The 25347-nt window shown below is 39.2% G+C and overlaps 3 protein-coding genes and 2 non-coding genes across 9 annotated transcripts; 4 read left to right on the forward strand and 1 right to left on the reverse strand.

Moving 5' to 3' along the window:
- The first annotated feature begins 8216 nt into the window (after positions 1–8216).
- rpl10 (ribosomal protein L10) lies at positions 8217–12132 on the forward strand. The gene is made up of 7 exons (XM_088006954.1): positions 8217–8240; positions 8335–8366; positions 9148–9206; positions 10186–10293; positions 11284–11422; positions 11519–11681; positions 11922–12132. Exons 2-7 carry the CDS (start codon positions 8344–8346, stop codon positions 12075–12077), a joined length of 648 nt encoding a protein of 215 aa, XP_087863080.1. The 5' UTR covers positions 8217–8240; positions 8335–8343; the 3' UTR covers positions 12078–12132.
- On the forward strand, positions 9981–10113 carry LOC148158268 (small nucleolar RNA SNORA70). The gene has a single exon (XR_015763884.1). It is a non-coding gene; the product is annotated as a small nucleolar RNA SNORA70 (small nucleolar RNA).
- LOC148158269 (small nucleolar RNA SNORA70) lies at positions 11723–11855 on the forward strand. The gene has a single exon (XR_015763883.1). It is a non-coding gene; the product is annotated as a small nucleolar RNA SNORA70 (small nucleolar RNA).
- A 1894-nt stretch (positions 12133–14026) lies between the features above and the next one.
- On the forward strand, positions 14027–19869 carry dnase1l1 (deoxyribonuclease I-like 1). Of its 4 annotated transcripts, none has more exons than XM_088006955.1 (11): positions 14027–14193; positions 15124–15276; positions 15559–15585; positions 16847–16995; positions 17747–17835; positions 17921–18010; positions 18096–18208; positions 18300–18412; positions 18502–18659; positions 18957–19053; positions 19334–19869. In XM_088006955.1, the coding sequence occupies exons 4-11, from the start codon at positions 16849–16851 to the stop codon at positions 19475–19477; spliced, it is 951 nt and encodes a 316-aa protein (XP_087863081.1). In that variant the 5' UTR covers positions 14027–14193; positions 15124–15276; positions 15559–15585; positions 16847–16848; the 3' UTR covers positions 19478–19869. The 4 variants fall into 4 exon arrangements, with proteins under 4 accessions (XP_087863081.1, XP_087863082.1, XP_014853693.1 ...); XM_088006956.1 differs by having other exon boundaries at positions 15200–15276; XM_014998207.2 differs by having other exon boundaries at positions 14029–14193; positions 16840–16995.
- Positions 19870–20763: 894 nt separating this feature from the next.
- On the reverse strand, positions 20764–23877 carry LOC106924485 (uncharacterized). Of its 2 annotated transcripts, XM_014998213.2 has the most exons (4): positions 23697–23877; positions 23568–23618; positions 21852–22046; positions 20764–21710 (listed from the first exon to the last, which is right to left on the reverse strand). In XM_014998213.2, exons 1-4 carry the CDS (start codon positions 23758–23760, stop codon positions 21334–21336), a joined length of 687 nt encoding a protein of 228 aa, XP_014853699.2. In that variant the 5' UTR covers positions 23761–23877; the 3' UTR covers positions 20764–21333. The 2 variants fall into 2 exon arrangements, with proteins under 2 accessions (XP_014853699.2, XP_087863083.1); XM_088006957.1 differs by having other exon boundaries at positions 23568–23877.
- Between the last annotated feature and the right edge of the window lie 1470 nt (positions 23878–25347).

Genomic DNA, 25347 nt, shown 5'->3' on the forward strand with positions numbered 1-25347 from the left:
ATGGTAAATGGACTGAGGGTAAATAGCACTTTTCCAATCATTTTTGACCACTCAAAGCGCTTTACACTAGAGTCACATTCACCCATTCACACTCACCGATACATAGATCTAGCTAGAATTGAACCTGCAACCTTCTGATCATGACGACTTCTCCACCCACACCACCACAGTCGGCCATATTGGATTACATGTTCAGGAGGGTTAAAACACTCCCATAATCGCAAGCTTACGGATAATGTATTCCTGTGTGGTAGAGCAGAAAAATATCTAAAAAAAAAATGCAGGACTACTTCAAGGACTTGGGTTATCTCTGGATACTCACTTCTGTGCTGTGTAAATTTTGGCTTTGAGCGAAGCGCACTGTTTCTTTTAAAACAATAATGTGTTTGCACAACACAAACGTCAGACTATCTTGTGTTTCCTCAGCTAGATTAATTTTTGAAGGATCGTCTGGTTCTTTGCTGTTTCTAAACAAACCTTGTTTATGTGAAGGACTGGGGGAGTTTTATCAAAAGTTGCCTGAATTTACCATTTTCAGGGTTTCTGGTTCAAGTTGTCAATATTTGTTCTTGTCCTCCCTACATCATTCTGCCACTCCCACACTTCACAGTGAAAATGATTTATAACACTTGATCTATAATTGCATTTTCCTTGTGGGACAAATTGTTTACTTCAATTCTCATCAGTTTAGAGCAATAAACCAATTTTTGAATCCTGACCCACATGGAAACAGTAATGGTAACATATTTCAGGAGTATCTCCTGATTCTAAAATCAATTTATGTTAACAGAACTTGTTAAAAGTTCAGTTTATCATTCAAATTAGCACCTCTTAACATATAACAGTGTCCTCATAACTCACTATTCAAATGCTTTCATGTCAGAACCATTGTCTGACATGAAACCATTAAGGGGTTAAATATTTTTGTATCCAAGGAAACCCAGCAGAGCATCAAGTCATTGACATGCAGCATTCACTCCTCCTGAACAACGCAGCAGCAGTGGACAATCACTTGAATTGAACTTTACAGCAATCCCTCATACCAAGCTTGCATATTGGAAGAAACCTCCAGCAGAACCAGAACCAGAACCTGACTCAGTACAAGCAGCCGCCTGCAACAACCGTCTGGAGGTTGAAAAGACAGGGCAGAGACACACAAAAAAAACAAGGACTGCTCCAGGAGTACCTTCTATGTTAATGAAAAGTAACACTAGCAGGAGAGGTCTAGTAATTAGAAGCATTATATCAGCCGATGTTTTCCTTCAGGAAGGAATCACCGTTAAACGGAACGCAACCAGGTGTCTCTATGGAGAGAAAATAATAACAACAATGCAAATTGGAGAGTAGTAAAAGAAGAATGTAAGGAAAAGTGGTCAGTTTGTCTTCCAGCAGTCAAAGCCTATAGTAGCATTACTACTGTAGGCTGAGACAGATCAGGATAATCTACGCCCCTACAACAAGGCATGAGAAAGGAGGAGCCCATAGAGTTCAAGTCGTCTTTTAAACATTATCTGTGCTTTGGAGCTTTGGGGATTTCTCGAGGTTACGTTTTGTCGTTTTGGTACTCGTCTGTCTGATTAACACCCTTATTGCTGTCTCTGAGCTTCGGTAGTCTGAAACTTATTATTACTCCAACCGTAAACTGGACTTCTGCTTGGGAACGCTTTTGCTGCTCGGTCATTTAATCATGATTGGTCCTTTGCTTATCCTGCATTTTATTTAACAACTCTGTTCAAGATGCAAGTTTGAAAACCAGAACTCATCTTACCATTTTACCTCGTATTGGATGCAATGAAGATCTGCAACAATCTGCTCAATAACAGAGGTTGGGCAGTTCTGTGTTTGACTGATGTACTGAGATTGAAATGCACAGAAGTGCTGGTACATGTCTGCAGCTGGGGTTGTTCTCTGGTCATTATGGGTCCTGAGGTTAATTCTGCTGAGTAACCTCTGGCATGTTGGGTTCAGAGAGGCAGTCCACTGTATTTTAACAACTTAGAAAATGTACATTTTGACCCTAGTGGAAATGATAACTCTTGCATTGCACACATTTGGTCATGAAACTTTTGAAAGTAGCTGCTGCATCCTGTTTAGAGTTTCAAAGCAGGAAGTAATCAATAGTTTTAATATACTTTTGAGCCATATTTCCTTTAGGAGTTTTTAGTGAAAGTCTACGAGATACAATCCTAAAACGAGCCGATTTTAATTGCAGGTTTTGATCTACATACACATTCACACTAATCCCCACATGGGGCTTAAGCCAGGCTGCTCCTGGGTGAACTGCATGACATCATATGATCTCATTACTGAAGCATTTGAGTCTGACAGACAGACCTGCAGAGACAAGACGAGCAGAGATACAGGCATGGCGAGCGGCTCAGTTGTATGATTTATTAGACATAAAAAAAAAACTAAACAAAACTCAAAACAGTCGGAGCAGTAAAAGTGAACAAACAAAAAGTACAATATTTGCAGATTCATTTCGTACAAAAAAGAATTAAAAAAACAAGTTTTGATCACTTCTTTAGTCTTTTTATGTTTGTTTTTATTCTCTTTGTTTCAGAACTTTACTGAGTCTGTTTATGTAGACGCAAAGTATGTATGTGAAAGGCTAATGAGCACATTGAAACACCACAGCTGACTGTGGTGTTTACCTGCTGAAGCAACTTTAGGCTCCACAGATTACCTGGAAATATTGCTAAACATGCAGAAAAAGGCAAGGCAGTCATTTCTCATGGACTCGGCCTGTCCTCAAGCCGTTCTTTCCTGTCAGATTTCACTGATATCGGAGGCCGATTTATTGAACGAGTGAGCAGGAATGTCAACAGAGCAAGCAGATAAATGATAAGTATGATGGCAAGACGGGATGAGTCAGATTGGAGTGTTTTGTTTTTCTGGAGCTCGGTCTCTATGGCGATACGTCAATTTCACTTCCCAGACAACAGTTTGGACACAGAAGGCCTAAGTCAGCAAATCCAGTCCTGATATTGCACAATCTGAGCTCCTGAAGAGAGAGCTGTGTGCCATCATGCATCTTCCAGGAAATGTGCTCTTACTTGGAAAACATCCACTATTTGTATTACTCTGGTTTTTTTTCTGTTTGTGTCTCTGATTGACTTCATTTCCTGTCCCAAAATACTTAACAGCCATTGTTTCCTGATGTACCAGCTATCCTGATGTATAGCTGGTCACTATAGTTTCCAAACAATGTAGCCCAGGCCGAGGGAAAGGTTGCATTATTCTGAAGTACAGACTAATACACATTTAGTGCGTTACTGTTCAAACTACTCAAATTCACAATTCAAAAAGAAAATTAATTAGATGAGAATGAAGAAATTTTCAAGTTGTGGAAACCTTGCAAACCAGGCATGGCTGGAAAGACTTCATACATGCTCAGTTTGTGAGAAATCTCGTCAATCGGTAGATTTGCCACTGATGACACTGATAAGTCATCAGTGGTCTTATGTAAAAGTCCTGGGAACTTTTACAGAAGGACATCAGTCAGTTTACATAAAAACGGCTCCAGAATGTTTTTATTTTGTTTCTGGAAAACATTTAGTCGATTAGTCAAATACATTTTCCTCAAGTTCTAGTATGGATGTCTGATGGAAGAGACAAACACTCTAGAACTGAACAGAAATGTTGCATATGCCAATGCCAGAGAACATTGCATTAGTTTATCAGTGGTTATCCATTGCTGCTGGAGGACATGGACTGAGAACAGGTCATCTGGGGAACGAAGCTGGTGTTGGTTCCGCCCAGGTTCGGTCTAAATATCTACCAGTGGACAATCTCCTCCTCAGGACAAACAGCTCTTCAGGTTAACCCCCCACCAGGGGTCCCACCTGGCCCCTATAACCTGCATGTGACGCCCCGTTCTTCCTTTGCCACAGTGAGTATCAAGTCTGCGCCTCAGCCACAGCTCCATCCTCCATCATCACCTGTCTCACTACTGTTGTTTCCTCCTGCCTACTTCTGAGTTGTTCATTATTGATAAAATGGTCTTGCTATGTTCAAAATATTATTCCTTTGTGTTTAGTTTCTTACTTATAAATTGTGTTCTGTTCTCCTTTTATTTTAGTATATTCTCTGACATCAGTATTGGTCTTTTTTCACCCTGCTGTTGTTGTTTCCTTTGTGTCTAGCTCAGCTCTGCGTTCTTTATTCACCTTCCTTCCATTATTCTGCCCACACTCTGTGTTCTGTTCTGTCCTCATGCAACTTTTCTGTCATACCATAATAATCTTTATCCATGCTCATTCCAAGGTATTGACTCACAAAACATGACACTCAATGGTGAAGTTGTGTTCCTGTGTACCTGTTGCCGGTCCATTTCTGACCATCAAACTGACTTACAGGGAGCTTGCGGTTAATGTGGGGATCAGTTCATGCTGTAAAACCTGAGCAATTTAACAGCTCAGAAAAAGTGATCCTGCAATGACAATAAATGTAATACTTTTAACATGTAATGCCGTGCAGAAAAAAAGTCATAATCTTGAACATAAAACCATAAAATTTGATTTAAACTTATTTAAGATGTATTTATTCCATCTATTTACACTAATGCAACAAGGATATTTGCTGATTCAAGAGTTAAAAACTCACCAACTCACTTATTTCTTTTGTCTTAATCCTAATCTTTACATTTTCATTAATCTTTAAATCCAAAATATGAATAAAAAAGTTTTAAGTTTTATTTTTATTGAACTTCATTTGATCACCATTGCGGATCTTCCCATAATAGCCAGAACCACATCAACCTGGCCCTGTCAGAGTTATGCTGTTAAGTACAGTAACTAAGGAAGCGGGATTGTTTAGACGAAGCAATGACTAAAATGTAAACAGAAACTAAGCCTTAGTCATGGCTGCTCTTTGTTTTCTTCAGTCAAATCTACTGCTTTTTTTTTAACCCTACACCTGTTTTAGTTAAAAAATATATATATAACACTGATGATTATTATATTTAAATATCTGCCTAATATAATAAATTAACTTTTTCCATTGCATAAAACCCTGCTTATCGTTACGGCACCTCGTCATCTTTAAAATCTGAACGATGAGAGAATTTATCACAGTGACTGGAACGACGAGAAGCTGGTCTTGACCCCTCTTTTGGACAGCATGCTCCTCCCAGACACACTTCCGTTCTGTCGGCGCTTCTCTGGGTGTTAACTAACACACCCTTCTGCATCATAAAAACTGTCCAGAGACAGATGAGTGATAATGTGAATGTGTGTTTGAGAGTGTGTAACTGCATTTCTAAACATAAATCGAATTGAGCAATCCCCTTGATTATTAGAGAAGAGAAACAAGAGGCGGCTGCGCAAATGATTAAAGTATTAAAATAATAAAGTTGAAGCTTTGGTTCGCAGAAGTTGTGGTTAGTGTTAGCATCAGTCAGGAAGTGATGAGCACGAGTCAAGGCAGCATGCTCTGCAGCGACAGCTCAGGAGTGTGTATGTGTGAGGGTGTGGTTGGCACAATGAGTCTCTTAGTGCTGATCTCGTGTTTCTGTTTTTGGGTTAAGTTTTAAGCAGCACGAACAGTCATTGTTCTGAGATCCGAATCATAGTATTTTTGCTTGTTGCTCTGACCGCCATGTTTACAGCTCCTGTCGGTAACAGTGCAGTCACCAAAACAAAACATTTCCAAACATGAGTCATAAAATGGTCGACTTGGCGTGAAAAACCAACGGGAACAAAATTCTCGGTCGGTACTAAATACTATTGTTTATGCTACGGCTAAATTACCGTCTGTTTTAGTAGATGGCTTGTGTTCATTTTTGTAACAAAAACTGCTGAAAATGATGTGAAGACTAAGGAACTAAACATCATTTTGAAATATGATCTAAAAACAACTGGCAGAAACAAACACATGGGATTTCATGGAGACATTTTGCGACACAGAAAGCAGGAGAGCCCATTTGGATATTTACTTTTCCAACAGGAAACATTGCTGAGCAGTTCCTGGTCAACAGCAGATTATACTGGAAAAGCTGCAATAATAGTGGAGTGAAAGTGATTTATTCATAACACAGCATTAATGTCAGAAGATGCTCATTGAGCTCTGAGATAAGGCTTTTAAAACTGGGCCGGTGGAGGGGAGGATAAGGACTGATGGTCCTTAGCCTCAGTCCTTATGGAGAAGCAGGACCGATAGACATTTTGGGATCTAGTCTGCCTTAATGTGAACGCTGCTCCAGTCTGTTGTGGTAAAGCAAGAGCTGACCCTTGAAACAAAGCTCTTGACATTCAGTTCTGATCATATATACATATAAATATCAGTATATATGCTGCTTTCTGAAGAGAGTGACGTCACGTGGGTCAGTAGGGTTAATGCTCAGGTCTTGGTACGTTTGTAAGCTCGAGACACATAAGAGGGCTTATTTTAGCAAGCTCTCCCCTCACTGTTTAACACTTTTGGGTCACTTCCACGCCATGCAGTCGACATTTAAATGGAAAAAATTACATTACTTTTAAGCCCTGTGTCAAAAACCCTCTTTCTGCTCTACATCATGTCTTAGTGTGTGTGACTATCAGAGCATCTCCGTCATCAGTCACCAGAAAGAGGAGAATGTGCTTTGACCTTTTTTGGTCCCTGTTTTTGTCCCATCGTGTCGCCGTCATTGCTGGCCTTCAGGGCCCTGAGACAGGAAAGGATTTGTGGAGACTCAGTCAAAACAGCAGGGCAGAGAAGATAAGGAGCTGACAGCTGACCTTCACATGATGCTGCGCAGGAATTGAGGTCAAAGTTCAAATGCCTCTCCTGACTGAGTAATCTGCTCTGGGTTTGAGTCTCTCACAAGTTGCCCTGCATCGCCCCGCTCTTATCAAGCTCTGCTGACATGAACAAAGTCCAAAGACAAAAAAAGACCCTAAAAATGATGCCTGGTTCGAAGAGGCACGTCCCTCAGCTGATCCTCAGGATGTAATGCATACTTATTGTGTGTTAGGATGATGTCAGAGAATTTTTTAAAATGAGAAGCAAATGATTCCTCACGTTTCTAAAAGACATTTGCTTTTCATTTACTGGACGTGAAGGATGTGAGCTCATTGCTCCCTTTTAGGAATTACTGAAGCAGCAGCCAACGACAGAGGCTTTTATGTCTTTGGGCAATGCTGCCCCCTACTGGGAACATTTGAGAAGCACTTCTTAGAACCATTAAAATTTAATACTGGCCAGTGGATGATGCTTTTCTTTACACTGCCACGATCAATGGTCTAAATGTTTTATCCCTGAATGAATAAAACATTTCTTATTTATTTAATTTTGTTTATTTATAAAACACATATTAACAATAAACTTCCAAATTCAAGGGACTTTTAAGGACACATGGACACAAGACAAAGCTTGTGATGAAGGGGAAAAACACCTCAGAGAACGGGCACCTAGCACAGGAGTTTCAGAAGACACTGAAGTATGGAGTACTTTTTACATATGTAAAATTTAAAAGTGAAGAATTATTGTAAGCGATGGCTGTTTTAGTGACTTCATCTAGAGATACACATTTAAGCAGATTAGTTCTGACCTAGTCCAGGACAGAGGCTAAGTTAAACAGTCATGACTACAGTAAGTCAGAATGTATTTAATTAGATTTTCAGAACTGCCTTTGGCAAATCTATTTAAAATTCTACATTGTCAGCTGTCTGCTAAAATTTCCCCAATGTTTATGCTGCATATTTATCAATAATTTTAATTGTGTTGCTTTTCTTTCTCCTTCTGTCTTTGTAAGACACACACATCACACTAAATTAATAGAGTAGCTCAATTCTACAAACCTCAACTGACCCATTTCTAAAGACAGAATAAATCTAAAAGTGTGTTCAAGTGTGAATAGTGCTACTCCAATATATTTAGTCAAGTGAAAATAAAAAGTAGACATCCAGGAATTTACTTAGGTAAGAGTAGAAAACAAAATTTGGTAAAAAAAAAAAAAAAAAAAAAAGATGAAAAATTGACCATCGTGACAAGGGAGGGCGCTCTTTAAGAAGCTGTATGGAACTCTCCACTGAAAAACTACATTTCCTAGCATTCGTTTACGTATTTTTTTAAATAAAAATTTATATTAAGCTGTTATTTACAATAAATGTATGCCAAGAAACACATTACGACAAAAATGATCTTGTATATATATTTTTAAAAATCCGCCCCGTCTGACCTCCGTCCTCATGACGCAGCGGAAGTAGGTTCTCCTTCCTTTCCTCCATTAGGTGAGTGCGTGGTGGCAGCGCGTTTTCTGGGTCTGCTCGTTTAAAAACACATTTTAAAGTTATTTATCTCTAAAGTTAACTTAGATTGAACCGAAGTAACTCGATTTTATTTACTATTTCACAGATTATAACCATGGGCCGCCGACCTGCTCGCTGGTAAGTCCTGTGCGTTTTTTCTCGTGAGGCCGAGTTTAGTGTCAGTCGGAGGAAAATGGCAGCAGCTGTGAGTCCGCTCCATGTGCACCGAGCCGGGCACCGGCAGGCCTCGGTACACGCTGCTAGTGCGGAAATGAAATACTGAACGCCTTCTGAAAGCTTTTTGGAATAACTTGCGCTCGTCTTATTTACTTTAATGCTCTCATTCGTTATATTAAATTATAGCGTTAGCTTGAGCTAACGTTAGCTATCACGATACTAGCATTAACACTGATACCAAACTAAGGTTCATGTTGGTAAATGCGCTCTGTGAAGCTACATTTTATCAGTTGACACAACATTTATTGCAGTGGTTGAGATGTTATAGTTTATTTTATGAGAAAACTATAATTTGGTTTCCTAAACCTAACTTCCCAAACTGCAAGTAAATGTTGACGTAAAGTAAACGAATCAGGTTGTAAGGTTTTTCAGTTTATTTAGGCCAGTTTAACCCAATTTTTGTCTTCAGCTCCAATGATCTTGGAAAATCTGTTTGTATGATCCTCCAGATGCTCAGTTTCATTAACATTAATATTAATCTGCGTTAGTTGTACATGTGAATGACTTGTTAGGGATGGATTTACAAAAAATAAATAAAATTCAGCTAATAGTAAAACAAGTACTGCCTAGTTTGTGTGGATTTTTTTATTTTCCTCTTGAACGAGCTTAGCTGCTCAAAGTAAAATGATATATTTAAAGTGATAAAGTAGGTCTGATGAGAAACCTGTTTTCTCTCTTCCAGCTACCGCTACTGCAAGAACAAGCCTTACCCCAAGTCTCGCTTCTGCAGGGGTGTTCCTGGTGAGAACTTTTAACATTTAATGTTCCTCTTCAGATTATTTCAGAACCTGCTAAATTACTGCTGCTCAGCCTCAAACCTTCTCTTCTCTGTTTTCATTCAAGAACCGTTCTGCATCATTAGCACTGAGGTTTTGTCTATGCATTCATCCGAAATGTTCTGGTCATCTTAATCAGTTCAAGTTAACCTTCCAGTTTTTTTATTTAAACATGCTGCGATGTCACAACTGTACAGTCTCATTAACGTTTTAAATCCCTGATGATGTAGAACTAATAATTCTCACTAGCTTGAGTTAAATGAGTGAGAGGATGCTAATAGTTTCAGCTAAAAGATTTAACGTTTTGTAAATTGAGAAGACCAAGAATGGTTTCCCTTAATAAAGGAAAATCAGAATTTTTGGATTAAAAACCTAGATTATAGCTACTCAACCAGTTAGTTGTGTTTCAGGGAAGAACAGCTTGCATCTCCTGAGTGTGTGACAAACTTGATCAGGTTAAATCAGGAATTTCTTCATTTAAAGACGTCTGAGTAGCTTTCAAGTTTTCCTAAATTTCTGTCTTTTTAGGCACATAATAACAGCTAAAATCATTTGAAGGAATACTTGTATGCTTCATAAGGTGCAAGTTTATCGCACATTATGTAGAATATGGATGTAAATGATTGAAAATGTAAAGGCAGTGTCTGAATTCCATAAACATTGCCTAAAGCAGAGTTTGTTGTGCAGACATCTTTAGAATCAGTTTGCAGTGGCACCACGATGCATTCCACTGCTGGTTCTGCAGCTTATTAAGCCGACCGGTTCCTCTGCTGTGTGGTTCTGGTGTGCAAAGGCTGCAGACAGTGACTCTCTGGTTGTGTATGTCCTCAGCTGGGAGGTGCTGAGTGCTTTAAGGGACCACTGAGACATTTCTGTCCCGTGTGGAGTAAATCCACTCACCCCCAGATCTGCTGCTCTTCAGCTTCTTTTCTCTCTTTTTGCAGATCCTAAGATCAGGATCTTTGACCTGGGCAGGAAGAAGGCCAAGGTGGACGAGTTTCCTCTCTGCGCCCACATGGTGTCTGATGAGTATGAGCAGCTGTCCTCAGAAGGTAAGAATGCTCTTATAGTTTCTCCTGATAAAAGTTTTTTTTTTTTTTAAATGAGCGTTGGTACTAAATATAAGTATAATTCTATAGACTACAGCACTTAAGTCTGTTCTGTCAGAGCAGAGTTGTTTCATTAGCTAGCTCTCGTCCTCAGAGGTCACCCTCCTGTTTTGTTCCAGCAGAACCTGAAAAAACTTCCTCCTAGGATGTCATCAAGTGTGTAAATGATTGATGTGTTGTTAAAGTTAAACATGTGGAATATTCTGGGGATGCTGGAGATGTCAGTGAAGTCGTTTGACTCATTCAGAAGGAGCCACAGTCCAATGATGGCAAACTCCAATAAAATAAAAGACAAATTGTATCAAAGTTCAGGTTATTTTTTATACTAAAGCTTCTAAAAGTGGATCAAACTGAAATATTTACTCCATTTAAGAACTGGTTCTAGGTTTAGCTGTGAATTTTGTGGTGAATGTCTCGTTTCATTAGACTTTAATGTAGAAATATATATTTTTTTCCCCATTCTTAACCTGCTGATCATGAAAGTGAATGAAGGCTGATGAGTTTGGAGACAAATGTTGAACTATTGGATCTGTAATCAGTGCAGAATGATTCAGTGTAGGTTTCATGAGAACTGAAATCATCCTGTTGGTTTACATCCTCAAGCTCCATTCTAGTTCCTAAAATCTACTGAGAAACCTCCTGAATCCAGACCTGCTTCTGCTTTTTAAAGGCTCAGGGTGGCATTCCTACAAACCTGATTAGCCTGTCATCAGTCCACTAATGGTGAAAGTTACATACGTGGAAACATTGATGGTGATATGCAGAACTCCTCTACAGTGTCTAAAATGTTTCAATGAACTATATTTAAGGTGCAGGTCCTGTCTGGGTGTACGTTGTACAACCTCGTCCCTCCACTGAAACAGCCACCCAATAGGACTTCCATTTGGTTGTCATGGCGATCCAGCCCATTAACCATCCTGTCCTGTCCTCTAGCTCTGGAGGCGGCTCGTATCTGTGCTAACAAGTACATGGTGAAGACCTGCGGTAAAGATGGCTTCCACATCCGCATGCGCCTGCATCCCTTCCACGTCATCCGCATCAACAAAATGTTGTCCTGCGCCGGAGCTGATAGGTGATGACGCACGCACACACACACGCACGCACACACACACTTTATTTGTGCTCAGTGTGTGGAGGATTCCAGTCTGACGTTTGCTGCTGTTCCCAGGCTCCAGACTGGGATGCGTGGTGCGTTCGGCAAACCCCAGGGCACCGTGGCCCGGGTCCACATCGGCCAGGTCATCATGTCTGTGAGGACCAAGGCTCAGAACAAGGAGCATGTGGTGGAGGCTCTGCGCAGAGCCAAGTTCAAGTTCCCCGGACGCCAAAAGGTAAAGAGGAAAAAAATTGTAATTGTGAGAGAATTTGAACTCTGCAGCTTATTAAGCCGACCGGTTCCTCTGCTGTGTGGTTCTGGTGTGCAAAGGCTGCAGACAGCGACTCTCTGGTTGTGTATGTCCTCAGCTGGGAGGTGCTGAGTGCTTTAAGGGACCACTGAGACAAACGCGTCATTGTTTTTACTGCCTAATTTTGCCGTTGAGCTGTACTAACACATCCACTCTGATCTGCAGATCCACATTTCCAAGAAGTACGGCTTCACCAAGTTCAACGCCTGCGACTTCGACGACATGATGGCCGAGAAGCGCCTGATCCCTGACGGCTGTGGGGTGAAGTACATCCCCAGCAGAGGGCCCCTGTCCCACTGGAAGGCCCTTCACGCCAACTAATCCTCCTGTACACGTCCTGTGCGCCGGAAACCAATAAATGGCTTTGACTACAAAATGAATGTTGTGGTTCGTTTTTTATTAAAGTGAGATCCACAGTTACAGAACAGACTTCATTGATGGGAATGAAACCAAACTACTAACTAATGTTAACTAGTGCCTGGTTTATTTGACATATTTAACTGATGGCTGTATATATAAATACACCATATCTCTAGGCTATTATGAGTAAAATTTCACAGAATATTGCATAAAAATTAGCAATGTAAACTGAAGTACTGTAGTAAATAGAGACGGGTTGTTCTGAGCAGGGTGAAATGCTGCTGTGCAGATATTCTAGATCAATATCTACATTAAAGGAGTATCCATCTCAAAGATGAGCTAGTTTTACAGGAAGTCAAATGTTTCTAATGTTCACGGCCTAACAGGTTCTTTTTCCTCAAGGCTCAACTGGAACCCAGTGAACAAGAATAGAAACTGCAGTGGGAATCGGATGAACTAAAAACTATTGCATTTTTTGCTGGGAAATTTTCAGTAAAAATTTCTTTTTAAACTTGTAACTTGTAAAAAACTTGTGAAACAAGTCATGGTGAGGTTGCATAAGTCTCAAGGAGCATTTCTGTTTTTACATTAGAGAAATACTTTTTTTTTTAAGGAAGTCACTGAATGAAGGCTTTACGCTTCACATTTTCCACCAGCATTTTAAAGAGTTTTTTTTTTTTTTTTTTTGAAGATACCTTTCTTAAAAGGGGATCAAATATGCCTAGAACCATATATTAAGAGATGGTTTTAAAGTAAAAGTTTCAACCAAGTTTGATTCTAAAGGCGGTTTGGTCTGTGATGACTGGAGCCTCAGAGGTTCACGGCTCAGCTGGAGAGTCTATTGACGGTACTAAAAGTAAGATTCTCATGTTAATTCCTCATGATTCCATCAATTTTATGAAGTGCACCAGATCCTCCAGCAGCAGAACGGCCCCACAACATGATGCTGCCTCTGTGCTTCGCAGTTATAAAGTGGTCAACTAGTTCCATCAGACCACAGGACATGTCTCCAGAAATGAAGATTTTTGTCCCTATGTGCATCTGCAAACTGCCTTCTTTGTTTCTGTTAAAGTAAAGGCTTCTTCCTCACTGAGTGACCTTTCAGCCCATGTCGGTACAGGTCATTTAACTGTGGATAATGTCGCTGTCTCACCAGCCATATGGTTCCAAGCGACTTGAGGAAACAAAAGGTGTTAAAACAACTGAAAACTGTTTCCAGAACTGAACCAGACTGGTGCTGCTCCTGATTCTCTTCCTGACATCTTGGCTTATTTCTTCTAACTTTCTCATCTTGTCAAGCCAGAAATCAGAGAGTTCCAGGTGTGGCCTTAAAATAAATCCACAGTTGAGCCTCCAATTAGGTGTCAGGTAACCTATCAGAAGCTTCCAAAGTCATGACATCATCATTTGGGCTTTGTTTTCCCCAAAGTATAGAGAGATAGTAATTATTTTGTATGTAAACTTCTGATAATAGTGAATACATCTCTGACATATTCTGTCTCTCAATGTTGTGACATTTACCTAATAGAAATAATGTCAGTAAATCTGCCTGACACAAACAAGAGAAGTTCGGTCTGATTTAACTTAAGACAGGGAGATTAATTGTATGTGTATAAAACAAAGTCATATGATTTTTCAAGACACAGGGACACTTCTGTCGTGGGCGTCTACAGAATATGCATCACGAGGAGTGAAAAAAGGAAATGTGATTTTCTTATGCCTAAAATAAAAAGTAAAACCTAAGCAAATGAAGCCTGTCTGACAACATCCAGAAACTAAATTCAAATCAGTATTTTCTGTCTTGTCATATTTCTCCAGGATGAGGTCATTTAATTAGATGGTGAGTTTTCTTTGACATTTCTCTAGCTGAAAACAACCAGCAGCAGCTGTAACCGTTCACCACGTTTTAGGCCCACCCCTAGGAAATAAAGAAGGCCGCCCAGTTTTGAGTTTCAGCAGAGAGGAGAAGACGGAGAGAAAACACGGCGAACACCGGAAAGTTACGTTCTGCTGCTTCGCTTTGAGTAAATCTTCATTCTTCTGAAGTTTGAGGCAGGAGAACTTCTAGGAGAACCTGGTGAGTAACCAGATCCCTGAACCACTGGGAGAATAGCTGTGTTAATGGTATGTTTTGATCGAGTCCTGACATGTTATTCACAGCAGAACAACAGGAACTTCTATTGTTGGCTTCATTTAAGGTTGGGAGAAATCCACTGACGGCACCTTGCAAAACTATTCGTATCAAATTTTCCTTTCCTTTTTTTTACTCTGCAAACACTAACTTAAATTTTCCAGTGGTTTTATGTAATAGACCAATAATAAGCAGCCATTATTACAAAGTAAAAGCAAAATGATTTACGGTTTAGAATAATAATTCTAAGTAAACAAATGAAAAAAAAAAATCAACAAAACCTTTTCAAAGTAATGACCCAATAATATCGTAACGAACTGAATGTTATGTTTTTAACGTAATCTCTGCTCAACTTGCTGGGCGCAGGCGGTTGCCACGGCAACGGGTGTACATAAGCTCGAAAGAGAGAGTAAAAAGTCAAGTGGTTTTGAGTTGATCACCTGTTCGGGTTATTTTATATTGGTTCACCTTTGCCGTGGCGCATTACAGCCGCTGTAGTTTCTGAACGTTCAATAAACGACAAACTTGGACTAATTACCTCGGTTGTTTGCGACGTATACGTCACAATTAATATCAAATAGGACAAATATATTTCATGAAGTGTTTAACAAACAATACCGCGATAATAACTGCTCTCTGGCATCTTGCTGTGAGCTCAGAGTCTGACAGGCTTTTCCTCTTTCAAACATACCTACTGGCCCAATTTTTGCAACCAGCTTCTGACTGAGAAACCAGTGTCAGAATCTCACTGAGGAAGAAACTGCATTAGGTTTTCTATCACTTTTTTTTGTCTGCTATAACTGATGTATATTTGAAAAATAAAATAAGTTAACAGAGTTGCATTTACAATTTTTATATCTCCGTGTCATGTGGTAGATCTCAGCTGGCTGGTGACAGAAAAAGTAGATCTTGGTCTCAAAAAGTTTGGGCAGCACCTTTTCTATGTGTTCAGGAGATGGGCAGCTAACATCTCTGCAGACCCCACACATCCTGGACCTGGACACAAGCAGTTCAGACTTTTACCTCCAGGTCAGTACGTCAGAGCGCTGTCTGCAAAAAACAGCCGCCTCAGAGACGGTTTCTACCTCCAGGCTGTCTGTTCACACAGCCAGCCACAAATATTTTACTGACACAACTTCTGTTTTTACCATTGCGAAAAGATCTTTTTATCTGTCTTTACATGACAGATTAAAAAACTTCAATTTTTATTTATTTTTACGTCTTTATTGAAAACAAAACTGAACTGTTTAGTTTTCCTTTTGAACTTTTCCTGTTTTTTTCCCCCCTAATATTCATCTTATCTCCTTTCAGTCCCTGCGACACAAGAAGCAAGAACAGGTAAGAGATTGCTTGCTAAGCTTTTAACGGGATCATATTAATTTGGACAAAACTTGTTGCGTAGGTGTGACCAGGAGTTGAATTCAGAAATATGTTTTGTCTCGTCAACAAAGAAACATGAAGTTCTGACGGAAGCTCTGAGTCTCACAGAAAACACGAAGTTACTGCAAACTTTTAACCACAGTTAATGTTTACACCCAAAACTTTACTGATCCAGAACTTCTCAGCTGTAGATCATCCGATATATGCGACTTTAATTTTGCTCTTCTTATGTAGTCTTTACTGGCGGACAAATCTTAGTTTTCAAAATTTTCTAAAATCCTGTAGGAGTTGAAAGCTGCGTGATGACAGCTGGAAGGACACAATATTTCTGACAGACCATGAAAGCACCTCAGTGGAGCGATGATAAGAAAAGCTCTGCCAACAGGAGCAGCTGCAGTCCTATTTAATTAATCAGAACATGCATTCTGATGAGGATCATTTCTCAGATTAACCTTTTAAAAATGTTTAACACCTTTTTAAGCAGGTGTTATACATATCTTTCATTAAGGCTGCATTTCTGTATTAAAAATATTTTTTTCATTGGTTAAATTAGATATTCTAATTTTAAATGTCATGCTTTAGTTAACTACGAGCAGAAAATTGTTGTGAAGGTTTTCAAGTATTCATTTGTGTGTAGTTAATCTATGTAGTTTCATAAAACTCCTGAAATTAATTGACTTTTCAACAATATTCTAATTTATTGAAAGGGTGTTTAGTGCTTTCTCTTTCACAACGCAAAGAGGAAGCGATCCATTAACACTAACTTGAGGATCAATCAGTTGAAATGAAGGACATTGTTCAATATTTCTATATATATATATATTAAGGTTTTATTGGCTGTAGTGGCCTTTATTTGATAGTGAATTGACAGGAAAGTGGGTAATGCGGGAAGGGTGAAGACATGGTCGGGAATCGAACCGGTAACAGCCGCGCCACCACGGCACTCCTTGTTCAGTCAAATCTACGTGAACGTCATTGTGCATTCAGGTGTTCTGAGTTCATATCTCCAGCAGGGGGCGCATGTTAAATTCCACATCCAGCTGTACCTTCTTATCCATGTAGGGTCAGGCTGCTAGACAATATGTAAGACTGTGAAAATGGTTAATCTTTCCCTTTCTTTCTAAACACGCTGAAAGTAAAGATAGTTTGTGGTCATGTCTTAGTTTCTATTTGTTGTGACGTATTTGTAAACCGAACACCGTGTGTCTCCAGCTGTAAGCTATGACGTCCGTGTTCCTCCTGCTGTCCCTCCTGCTGGCTGTGGTTGATGTTCAAGGAGGATCAGAGTTCAGAATCTGTGCCTTCAACCTTCATCATTTCGGGGAATCCAAATCTAACAAGAATGACATCATGATAACTCTGGCCAGGGTGAGGACTTGGTTGTGCTGTTGCGATATTGTTATGATAGTATAATATTTCTACACTAAGTGTCTATGTCATGTCCTTCAAGAAGATATAAAGTGCTTGAAAATAAAATGTAATACTGATCTTAACATTTTCCTTGTGATTGCTGCAGTCTTGTTGTAGCTCGACGTTAAATTGGATGCAGTTTGATTTTTATAAACTACACTGAATTCAAATGGAAAATGTATTTATTATTAAAAAAAAATTCACAGAGACCAACTTGAAAACATTTTTAGAAATGCTTTCTAAAAATGAAAACATTTTTAGAGCTTTGATGAACAAAGGTTTGTGTCAGACTTAGATGCTGTGTATAATTTTTCAACACAGAGAATCTTGACATCTAATGATCCTCTGGTTAGCTTGGCTTTATAATTGAAAGGGATATGCTATGAAATTGAATTGATATAATGGAAAAAGTCAAAAACTTAACACCGACTTCAAGGTCAGTAGGCTAAGTGTTTACTGATTGAGAAGTAACTTTCTTAACTTCTGAACACCAATTTAGATGCAAAAAGATCCAGTTGAGATCTTTTTGCAGTGTTGTTTGCATTTTCTCCCTGAGCATAATGCATTTCTTTTTTCTGTAGGTATATTTCGGTGAGGTTAGACCCTGTGAATTTGACTGTCTCGGCCTCTGGGTGACGGGTGATGTGGGCAGGGACACCCGTCAGTGTCCACACCAAGCTGTAACTCTGCTGTTTCCCGTCTGTTTCAGATAATTACTCGTTGTGACGTGTGTTTGCTTCAGGAGGTCAGAGACCGTAAAGGAACAGCCATATCAAAGCTGCTCCAAACGATCAGTAGGTTAGTGAACCTGCTGGCTGACTTATTTTATTACTAATAATATTAGTAATAATAGTTGGATCTGCCTTATCTGTTGGTTATTCAGATATGACACGAGGAACCAGTATAACCTTTTGGCCAGTGAGAGGCTGGGCAGGAAGGAGTCATACCAGGAGCAGTATGTGTTCGTCTACAGGTAAGCGGCGCTGCTTCATGCACCAACGTACTACAACTTGTTGTACACAGAAACATCGCTCCTTTCTTTATCTGAATGCATGCAGGACCAACACTGTGGAGGTTGCTGGTCAGTATCAGTACCCAGACAATCTGCCAGGAGATGAAGATGCTTTCTCCAGAGAACCTTTTGTTGTTCGCTTCAAAGCCCCAAAGACCTGTGAGTTTGTGTCTTTTTGTTTTAGACATTTATTACCGTACACCTTTCTTTGTTTCCATCCTTCCTTATTTTCCCTTCTGCCTGTTTCCAGCTATACAGGAGTTTGTTCTCATCCCTCAACACACCACTCCGGTTAACGCCACTAAAGAGCTGGATGCCCTATATGACGTTCTGCAGGAAGTAAGAAGGATGTGGAAAACTGAGGTAAAAGCTAATGCCGCTCATTGCCAAAGAACGGTTTAAATCTGCTGATATCGATAAATCTCGCGTGATTCTGAATGCTACACGAGCAGAACGTGATGCTTCTCGGGGACTTCAACGCCGACTGCGGCTACCTGGCCAAGAAGAACCGGGACAAAGTGCGTCTGATTACAGACAGGAACCTCCATTGGCTGATAGGAGAGAACACCGACACCACCGTGAAGCACAGCACGTCCTGCTCCTACGACAGGTGAACTGCTGGTTTAATCTGCTCACGGAACAAAACTCATCCTTTGTTTTTTTTTGTTTTTGTTTATTTTTTTTTAGGTCAGAATGAACAAAACACCGTTATGTATCAACTAGGATGATTATATATTCGTCTGTTTTGGACACAATCTGGCGAGTTTGTCTTAAGCGAGTTTTCTGCTCGCTTAAATTCTAGACAATTTACAATCCACACTAATTAACAAACATTTCATTTTGTGTACAGAAAATCTATAAGCATGTGGGATCATACCTCTTCTGTCCACTTATGATTTTCCAACAGGATTGTCGTCCATGGAGAAAAGTTTAACAGAGCAGTTGTTCCTTCCTCTGCCCAGCCATTTAACTTCCAACAGGAGTACAAACTAACAGAAGAAAAGGTGTGGAGTTTTTTTTTTTTTTTTTTTGTGGAGTTATATTTACATCATGTAAATATATCATCCTGGCTTTACATCCACAAACAAAAGAGCAAATCTGTTTATGTATCTTGATTATGCATAGATTGTATATACAGTAGAATGTTTTGAGCAGTATATAGAAAGCTCTGATTCTTCTCTGAAAGGCCAAAAAAATGGCAGAGCCCATACACTAAAACGTTTCTATCATCACAAATTAAAACCTATGGGTGTTTGCTATGTTTCTCCTCGTTTTTCCATTCAGGCACTAAATGTGAGTGACCATTACCCAGTGGAGGTCCTGCTGAAGGTCGTCAGTTCCAAAACCTTCAATGGAGTCACTTCCTTTACAAACAGCTTCATTGTGTTTCAGTGTTTCTGCCTTATAATCTGTCATGTGTTGTCATAGCAAATCGACAGCAAATGTATCAAGATGTTTTATAGCTCACCTCTCTATTTTATTAAACATGCTCAACATAAAAGTGAATCACATGCTTGCTTCAGTATTTCAAAGAAATATTGAGCACATTCAATTTGAGTTGAACTTTAAGACCTTATGATTTCTTGTTCTAGAAAATGAAATAATGTACGTTTTTCTTTTTTCTCTCATTTCTCTCAAACTCTTGTTTTTCTTTGGTGATGTACATTTCACTGTTTCAAAATTCCTCCATTTGTTTTTTCACTTTCATCATTTTATCCATAGAGATAAATATATATGTGTATATATTATTTTTAAAATATTTTATTTTTTGCACCAAAAATACTTCAGTTCTGTAAATAAAAGTTGGATGTTCTCAGTTACTTTTTGTGAATACATTTTCCCTTCAGAGTAACCCTGGGATTATATCTGAATATAAAAGTACAAGATTTTAATCTTTGTGGCTCTACTTGACTTCAAACTGCAATGACGTTTTTTTAGACACAACTAAACAGGATAAAAGTAATTATGAAGACATTTTATGACTAATGGAAATGGAATAAAGCTAAAAGATAAATATCTAAAACTTCTCAGCTCATGGTGATGTCAGAGATTTTTTTTCATTGCATTGTGAGCCGGATTTCAAACACCCATCTCTTTATAATATATAGAAAGTGATTTAATGTTGGGAACACATGAAGTGGTCTAACCTAACAATTTACTAAAGATTATAGGTGGAAAAATGCAGTGTGTTATTTAGCGGTTATGAAAAATTTCTGAGTGAAAAAGACAGACATGTACAATAATCATGTCCCTCTGTAGTTGGAAGGGAACTGCGAATAATTTTTACACTGGAACCTGTGCCCAGAACCTGGGTTAACTTTGGGACCAGGTTTGCAGGTTCTGGCCACCTGAACCAGAGCATACAGCCGTACAGCTGCAGGCGCTACTGCCTAAGCAGACCAAATCCTGCTGTTAAGGTTGTCAAAATCAAGCTAGCATAACTGACCTACTTTCTCCCTGGATATGTTTTTTAATTAAAACTTTTTACTGACATGACACCATTGGACCTTGTTATAGAGTTGTTGTTTTTTTCTTTTATATGGCATAATTTAAGGCATTATGCCATATACTGTAATCATATTGCAGTATTTTGCAAGTACGACTTACGTGCAATATACTGTGCAGCCCTAGTTCATGTAGAAAATCCTGATATCTAAAAGCATAGCAAAGATTGTGTATCTGGAAACAGATCTAACACATAAAACACCAGTAGGTAAAGTAACCAAGACGATTTACCAAGACTGAAGCAAATACTTTCAGACTAAATATACATTCACAAAGAGAGAGAGAGAAAATCAGTCCCCATACTGGGTTAAAAATATGACTGTTCGTACAGTATATCTTTCATTTCAAAATTAGGCATTAGTGAACACTTCAGTTCATTTTCTCCATCTTGGAACTTGTGAATTCAGACTTAAGATCTACAAAAGTGTAGATGCTTGATTATTTAGCCTTTCACAGCTAGCTTAATTTGCCTCCAGAATAAACGCTAAACTCGGTGATCTGTTTGGTGAAACTTTATCTCCTAATTCTATATATAAAAAATTTTTTAGACAGTTAAATAGTGACTGAAAGAACACACATTTTCACAGTGAAAACTTGTGTTTTGTGAATATCTAAGTAACAGGTTCCTGGAAGCCCATAATGTTCCAGTGCTGATTTGCTGATTGATCTAGACAGTTTCAGTATTCCATACAGGACAGCTGTCACTCTGCTTCTTTCCTTCTATGTTACCTCTGCAGAGCAATGGCTCTTTCTGTCTTTCAGCAATCAGTTCAGTAGAGCTATTGTACAAACACGTCTATGCATTTCATGAACCCATACAAACAGACGATGAGCAGCAGGGCGTTTCCCACTACCACTAGCACCAGTGTAGTGGTCCAGAAGGCAAACAAGTACACGGTTCTGTTGCAGTACGGTGACACAGACGTGACTTGATGTGGTTGTTGTTGGGCGCTTGTCAGGTTTCTGTTTGTCCCTCTGTTTGTGATGTTGAGGATTTGAATCATCTCCCACAAGTTCAGGCTGTGGTTGCGGCTGTGAAGGCTCTGGTTCTCTGAGGTCAGGAGGTCAGGAACGCTGATCCTCCTGGTGGAGCTGTTGGAAGCTGTGGTGTTCTTCTCATAGTTGGGTGGATATATGGAATAAACGTGGTAGCTGCCTGTGTGGGTGCAGAGAGAGCGGGCAGACAGACATACAATTGATTCATGTTCACCTTAGCAGGAAACAGAACATAGTTTGCTAGCAAACAAAACACGGCATCACAGACAAGCCTGGAGATTGGTTCTCAGCTGGGACTGACCGAATACAAGCCAGACGAATAACAAGAATAACAGGATGGTGAAGAAGACGACCCAGGTGCTGTGACTCTGCGCTGCTGGAGAGAGGAGCTTCAGCAGGGTGATCAGGGCCATCACCAGCAGGACCAAGATCCCAAACACCATCATATAAACTGGAACGACTGGTCCTGCTGGACACTCATGTATGTAAAGTGCACCTGTTAAAAAAAAATACTGATGTTAAATTTTATCATAAACTACAACCATCAAGGACTTGTCTAAGTCTGTGACACTGTGTATATGAAGTAGAAATAGTTAAATTATATTTTTTAGAATCCTGTCTAAATTATATCATAATCACTGGCAGAATAACACCGAGTCGAAAGCAGCTGATGATCAAGAACAACTTTGAAATGGAAACTCTTAATCAAGGAGTCTTTCAGAGATCACAAAACTGACTGGCGGCTTCAAAGGATTTTATGGAAAAATTGGCTATAAAAGAAAGGTTTTCCACCAATACATCATGTTCATGTTCATTCACAAACTCATGCTGAGCATTAATGCAGTCACTGCTCAGGAAAAGCTCCCAACAAGTACAGTTTTGTTAACCAACACCAGCATGCTTTCACCTTCTGTTCATTTCTTTCACTCCAATCTGAAGCATCCTAACACCAGGGGGCGTTGTGGAGCAAAAGATTCCTGTTTGAATTAAGGCTAAAGACTTGATTTAGGAAATGAAGTCATCAGGAATAATAAAAACTAATTTAGGCTTAATAGGTTTACAGTAAATCCAAAGTTAAATCTTTTTGAGGATCGTTGTCATTCGTACGGCAACACCGCATCACTCTGTCTGAAAATTAGAGTCAGTACTTCATCTCGTCAAAGTCATGATGTGCATTTTCAACAAAACACAGGTTCAGAACAGAACCTCATCTATTGTATTGGTAACTTTGGACAAATCTCATGTTCCCACTTCCTCTTCAGTGTCGGCCTTCATTTCCTATGTTGTGTTTTCAGACCAGGACTGTTTCTGCAGTGTCAAATAAGACTGAAAGGATTCAGTTAAGGTGATCTTTTATTGATGCAGCACATATAAAAACCTCTAAAGACTTTTCATTTGACCAAGGACCATTTCTAACCAATTGCATTATTTGTGGTGTGGGCCCCAGTTAGAATTACTGTGGTAGAGACTAGTGGGGATCATTAAATAATAATTTAAAAAAAACACTAGTTTGATGTGTGTTTGGTTTCAATGATAATTATATTTAAAATGAAGAGTTTCTTTTTTCTTTATCAAAACCGGTGTACTATATTTGGTGTCATTGTGCAAAGGAGTGAAAATAGCAAAGCCTGTTATATTTTTATATTTTATTGTTACAATACAACTCTAAAATCTCTGTATTTCCCACTCAAACATTCCAGTATATGAAGTGATTTCTTTTTTCCTGCCAAGAATGGAAAGTAACGTTTCATAGCAGCATCCAATGGCCTACTGGTTGCCTAAAGATTTCACTTCCCAGTGCAGTTCTTCTGTTTATCACTTGAAATTAGATTCAACAGAAAGGTGGCCGGTCTAGGTGTGACGACAGTGATATGCCCGAAGAATAACAAATTATGCAGACATATCCATCAGTTATAAGTTGACTAAAATAAAAAATAAAAAAACCTCCAGGGCAGGAGAAATGTGTTTGAAACAAATACAAAGTACAAATTTGAAAAGAAAATAATATCTGACTTACCCAAAGCAATCTGAACAACAGGGAGCGCAGCTAGAATGAGGAAGGTGCATCCTAAACACCAGACAGGAGTTCTCGTCAGTGCATCACGTTGCTCCGTTTTTTTCCCCCCAAGATCTTTCCAGCTCTTACCTGCTATACACACGCCAGCACCGACAACGCCGCACAGACAGTTCCCCCGAAACGTACCTGTCATTGTGTTAAACAGAATATGAAATTACTCTGGAGATAGTAAGCTGCTTACTACAGAGATGGCAGGCAGCTTGATGTCTGCTAGAGTAAGTAACACTGTCTTCACTGACAACATGTCTCAACTCCTCAGCAGAGTGTTCAAAGAGTCTATTTCAACACTCAAGAAGAGAACCTGCAAAAGAGGACATTCCTCTGTTGCATCAGAATCACACTGTCACTGCATTACTGGAAGGCCAAACGCTGCCAGCCATCAGTCCTGATGCTGCCACTGCCAGGTGAAGCCTAAAGAGTAAATGGCAAGAAAATTACTCTGAAGCGACACCAACAGGACATGATTAGAAACTCGGGTATTCAGTGGTATCAACATATGGTTATATTGATTATCTCTGTATGAGTCCCCACATGACTGAACACTGTGGTACTGCTTTCATTCATATCTCTCATTGCTGATACCCAGAGGGACCCAGAAGAGGAAGGGAGGCGCCCTGCTGCGTTAGCACTGACTGCAGTGTGTCAGAGGGAAGTGCTGGCTATGTCTGTGAGATTCCCCGAATTTATATTCACCTTATCAGAGATAAAAATCAATGAGTGAATTATAACTTTTACTAATCAGATGTTTTTTTTCTTATTTTGACTGATCTATTATCTATTTAAAAAACAACTAATTGTTCTGTTTTTTTCATGACTGTATGATTCACAGCTTTATTAATTTTAATGCCTACTTTGACTCTTTGGTTTCCCTTTTTATACAAAACCTGACCTATAAACATTTGTCCATCCACATCCTGCCTAGTATATATGTAGTATACATTTAATATATGATTATGTATAGATTCTAACTGGAACAAATGATCCATGATAAAAGTCATGATCAGTTAAGGAGCCTAATCATATGAAGGAGTTTTGAGTTCAGCTCCTGCTTCCAAAGGTCAATGACCTTTGATGATTCGATCAACAGATGTGAGTACAGAGGGAGCTGGACTCAAATTCACTCACATTTTCTGATATAATAAAATATATGACTGTACCATAATTTAAGGTAAACCTATTTCTATTAGAATTAAACTTGTTGATGTGCATTTATGTATTTATTCTCTGATATGCATAAAAACTTTATTTGCCTACCGCAGTGACTCAGATAGTGGCCATCAGATCCAGTCTATTTCTGGACTCCTTCTTCCTGTCTGCAATTTGCGTTCAGGCCAGATCCTGTCAAACCGTCGATGCAGTGTTTGATCCGATTTATTTATTTTCCCTCCAACCAGCACACCAATGTGCCTAATAAGGAGTAGTATCATGTAAAATCAACTTTTCACAGCTTTACATCATGTTATGTTATTCCCTCATCAAAAACATAGATGGAGTGTTGCCTTCATTCTTTCACGCATGTCTGAGGAGCTCTTTAATCTCCCGTGGTTTTTTGAAGAGGCCTTTCCTCAACTACAAATAGCAAAAGGAGTTCATTTTATTTTATTTTTTTTCGTTTAAGCAGGTGAGTTAAATAAATTCTTACTCACAATAAATTCTCAGAGTAGAGTGGGTCTTATAGGCAAGCACAGGCAGCCTTTCATTTTTAAATCCCTAAATTCAC

This window comes from Poecilia mexicana, unplaced genomic scaffold (genome assembly GCF_051168715.1).
Source record: "Poecilia mexicana isolate PSO_F unplaced genomic scaffold, ASM5116871v1 scaffold_7, whole genome shotgun sequence".
In the NCBI taxonomy this organism is placed as follows: Eukaryota; Metazoa; Chordata; class Actinopteri; order Cyprinodontiformes; family Poeciliidae; genus Poecilia; species Poecilia mexicana.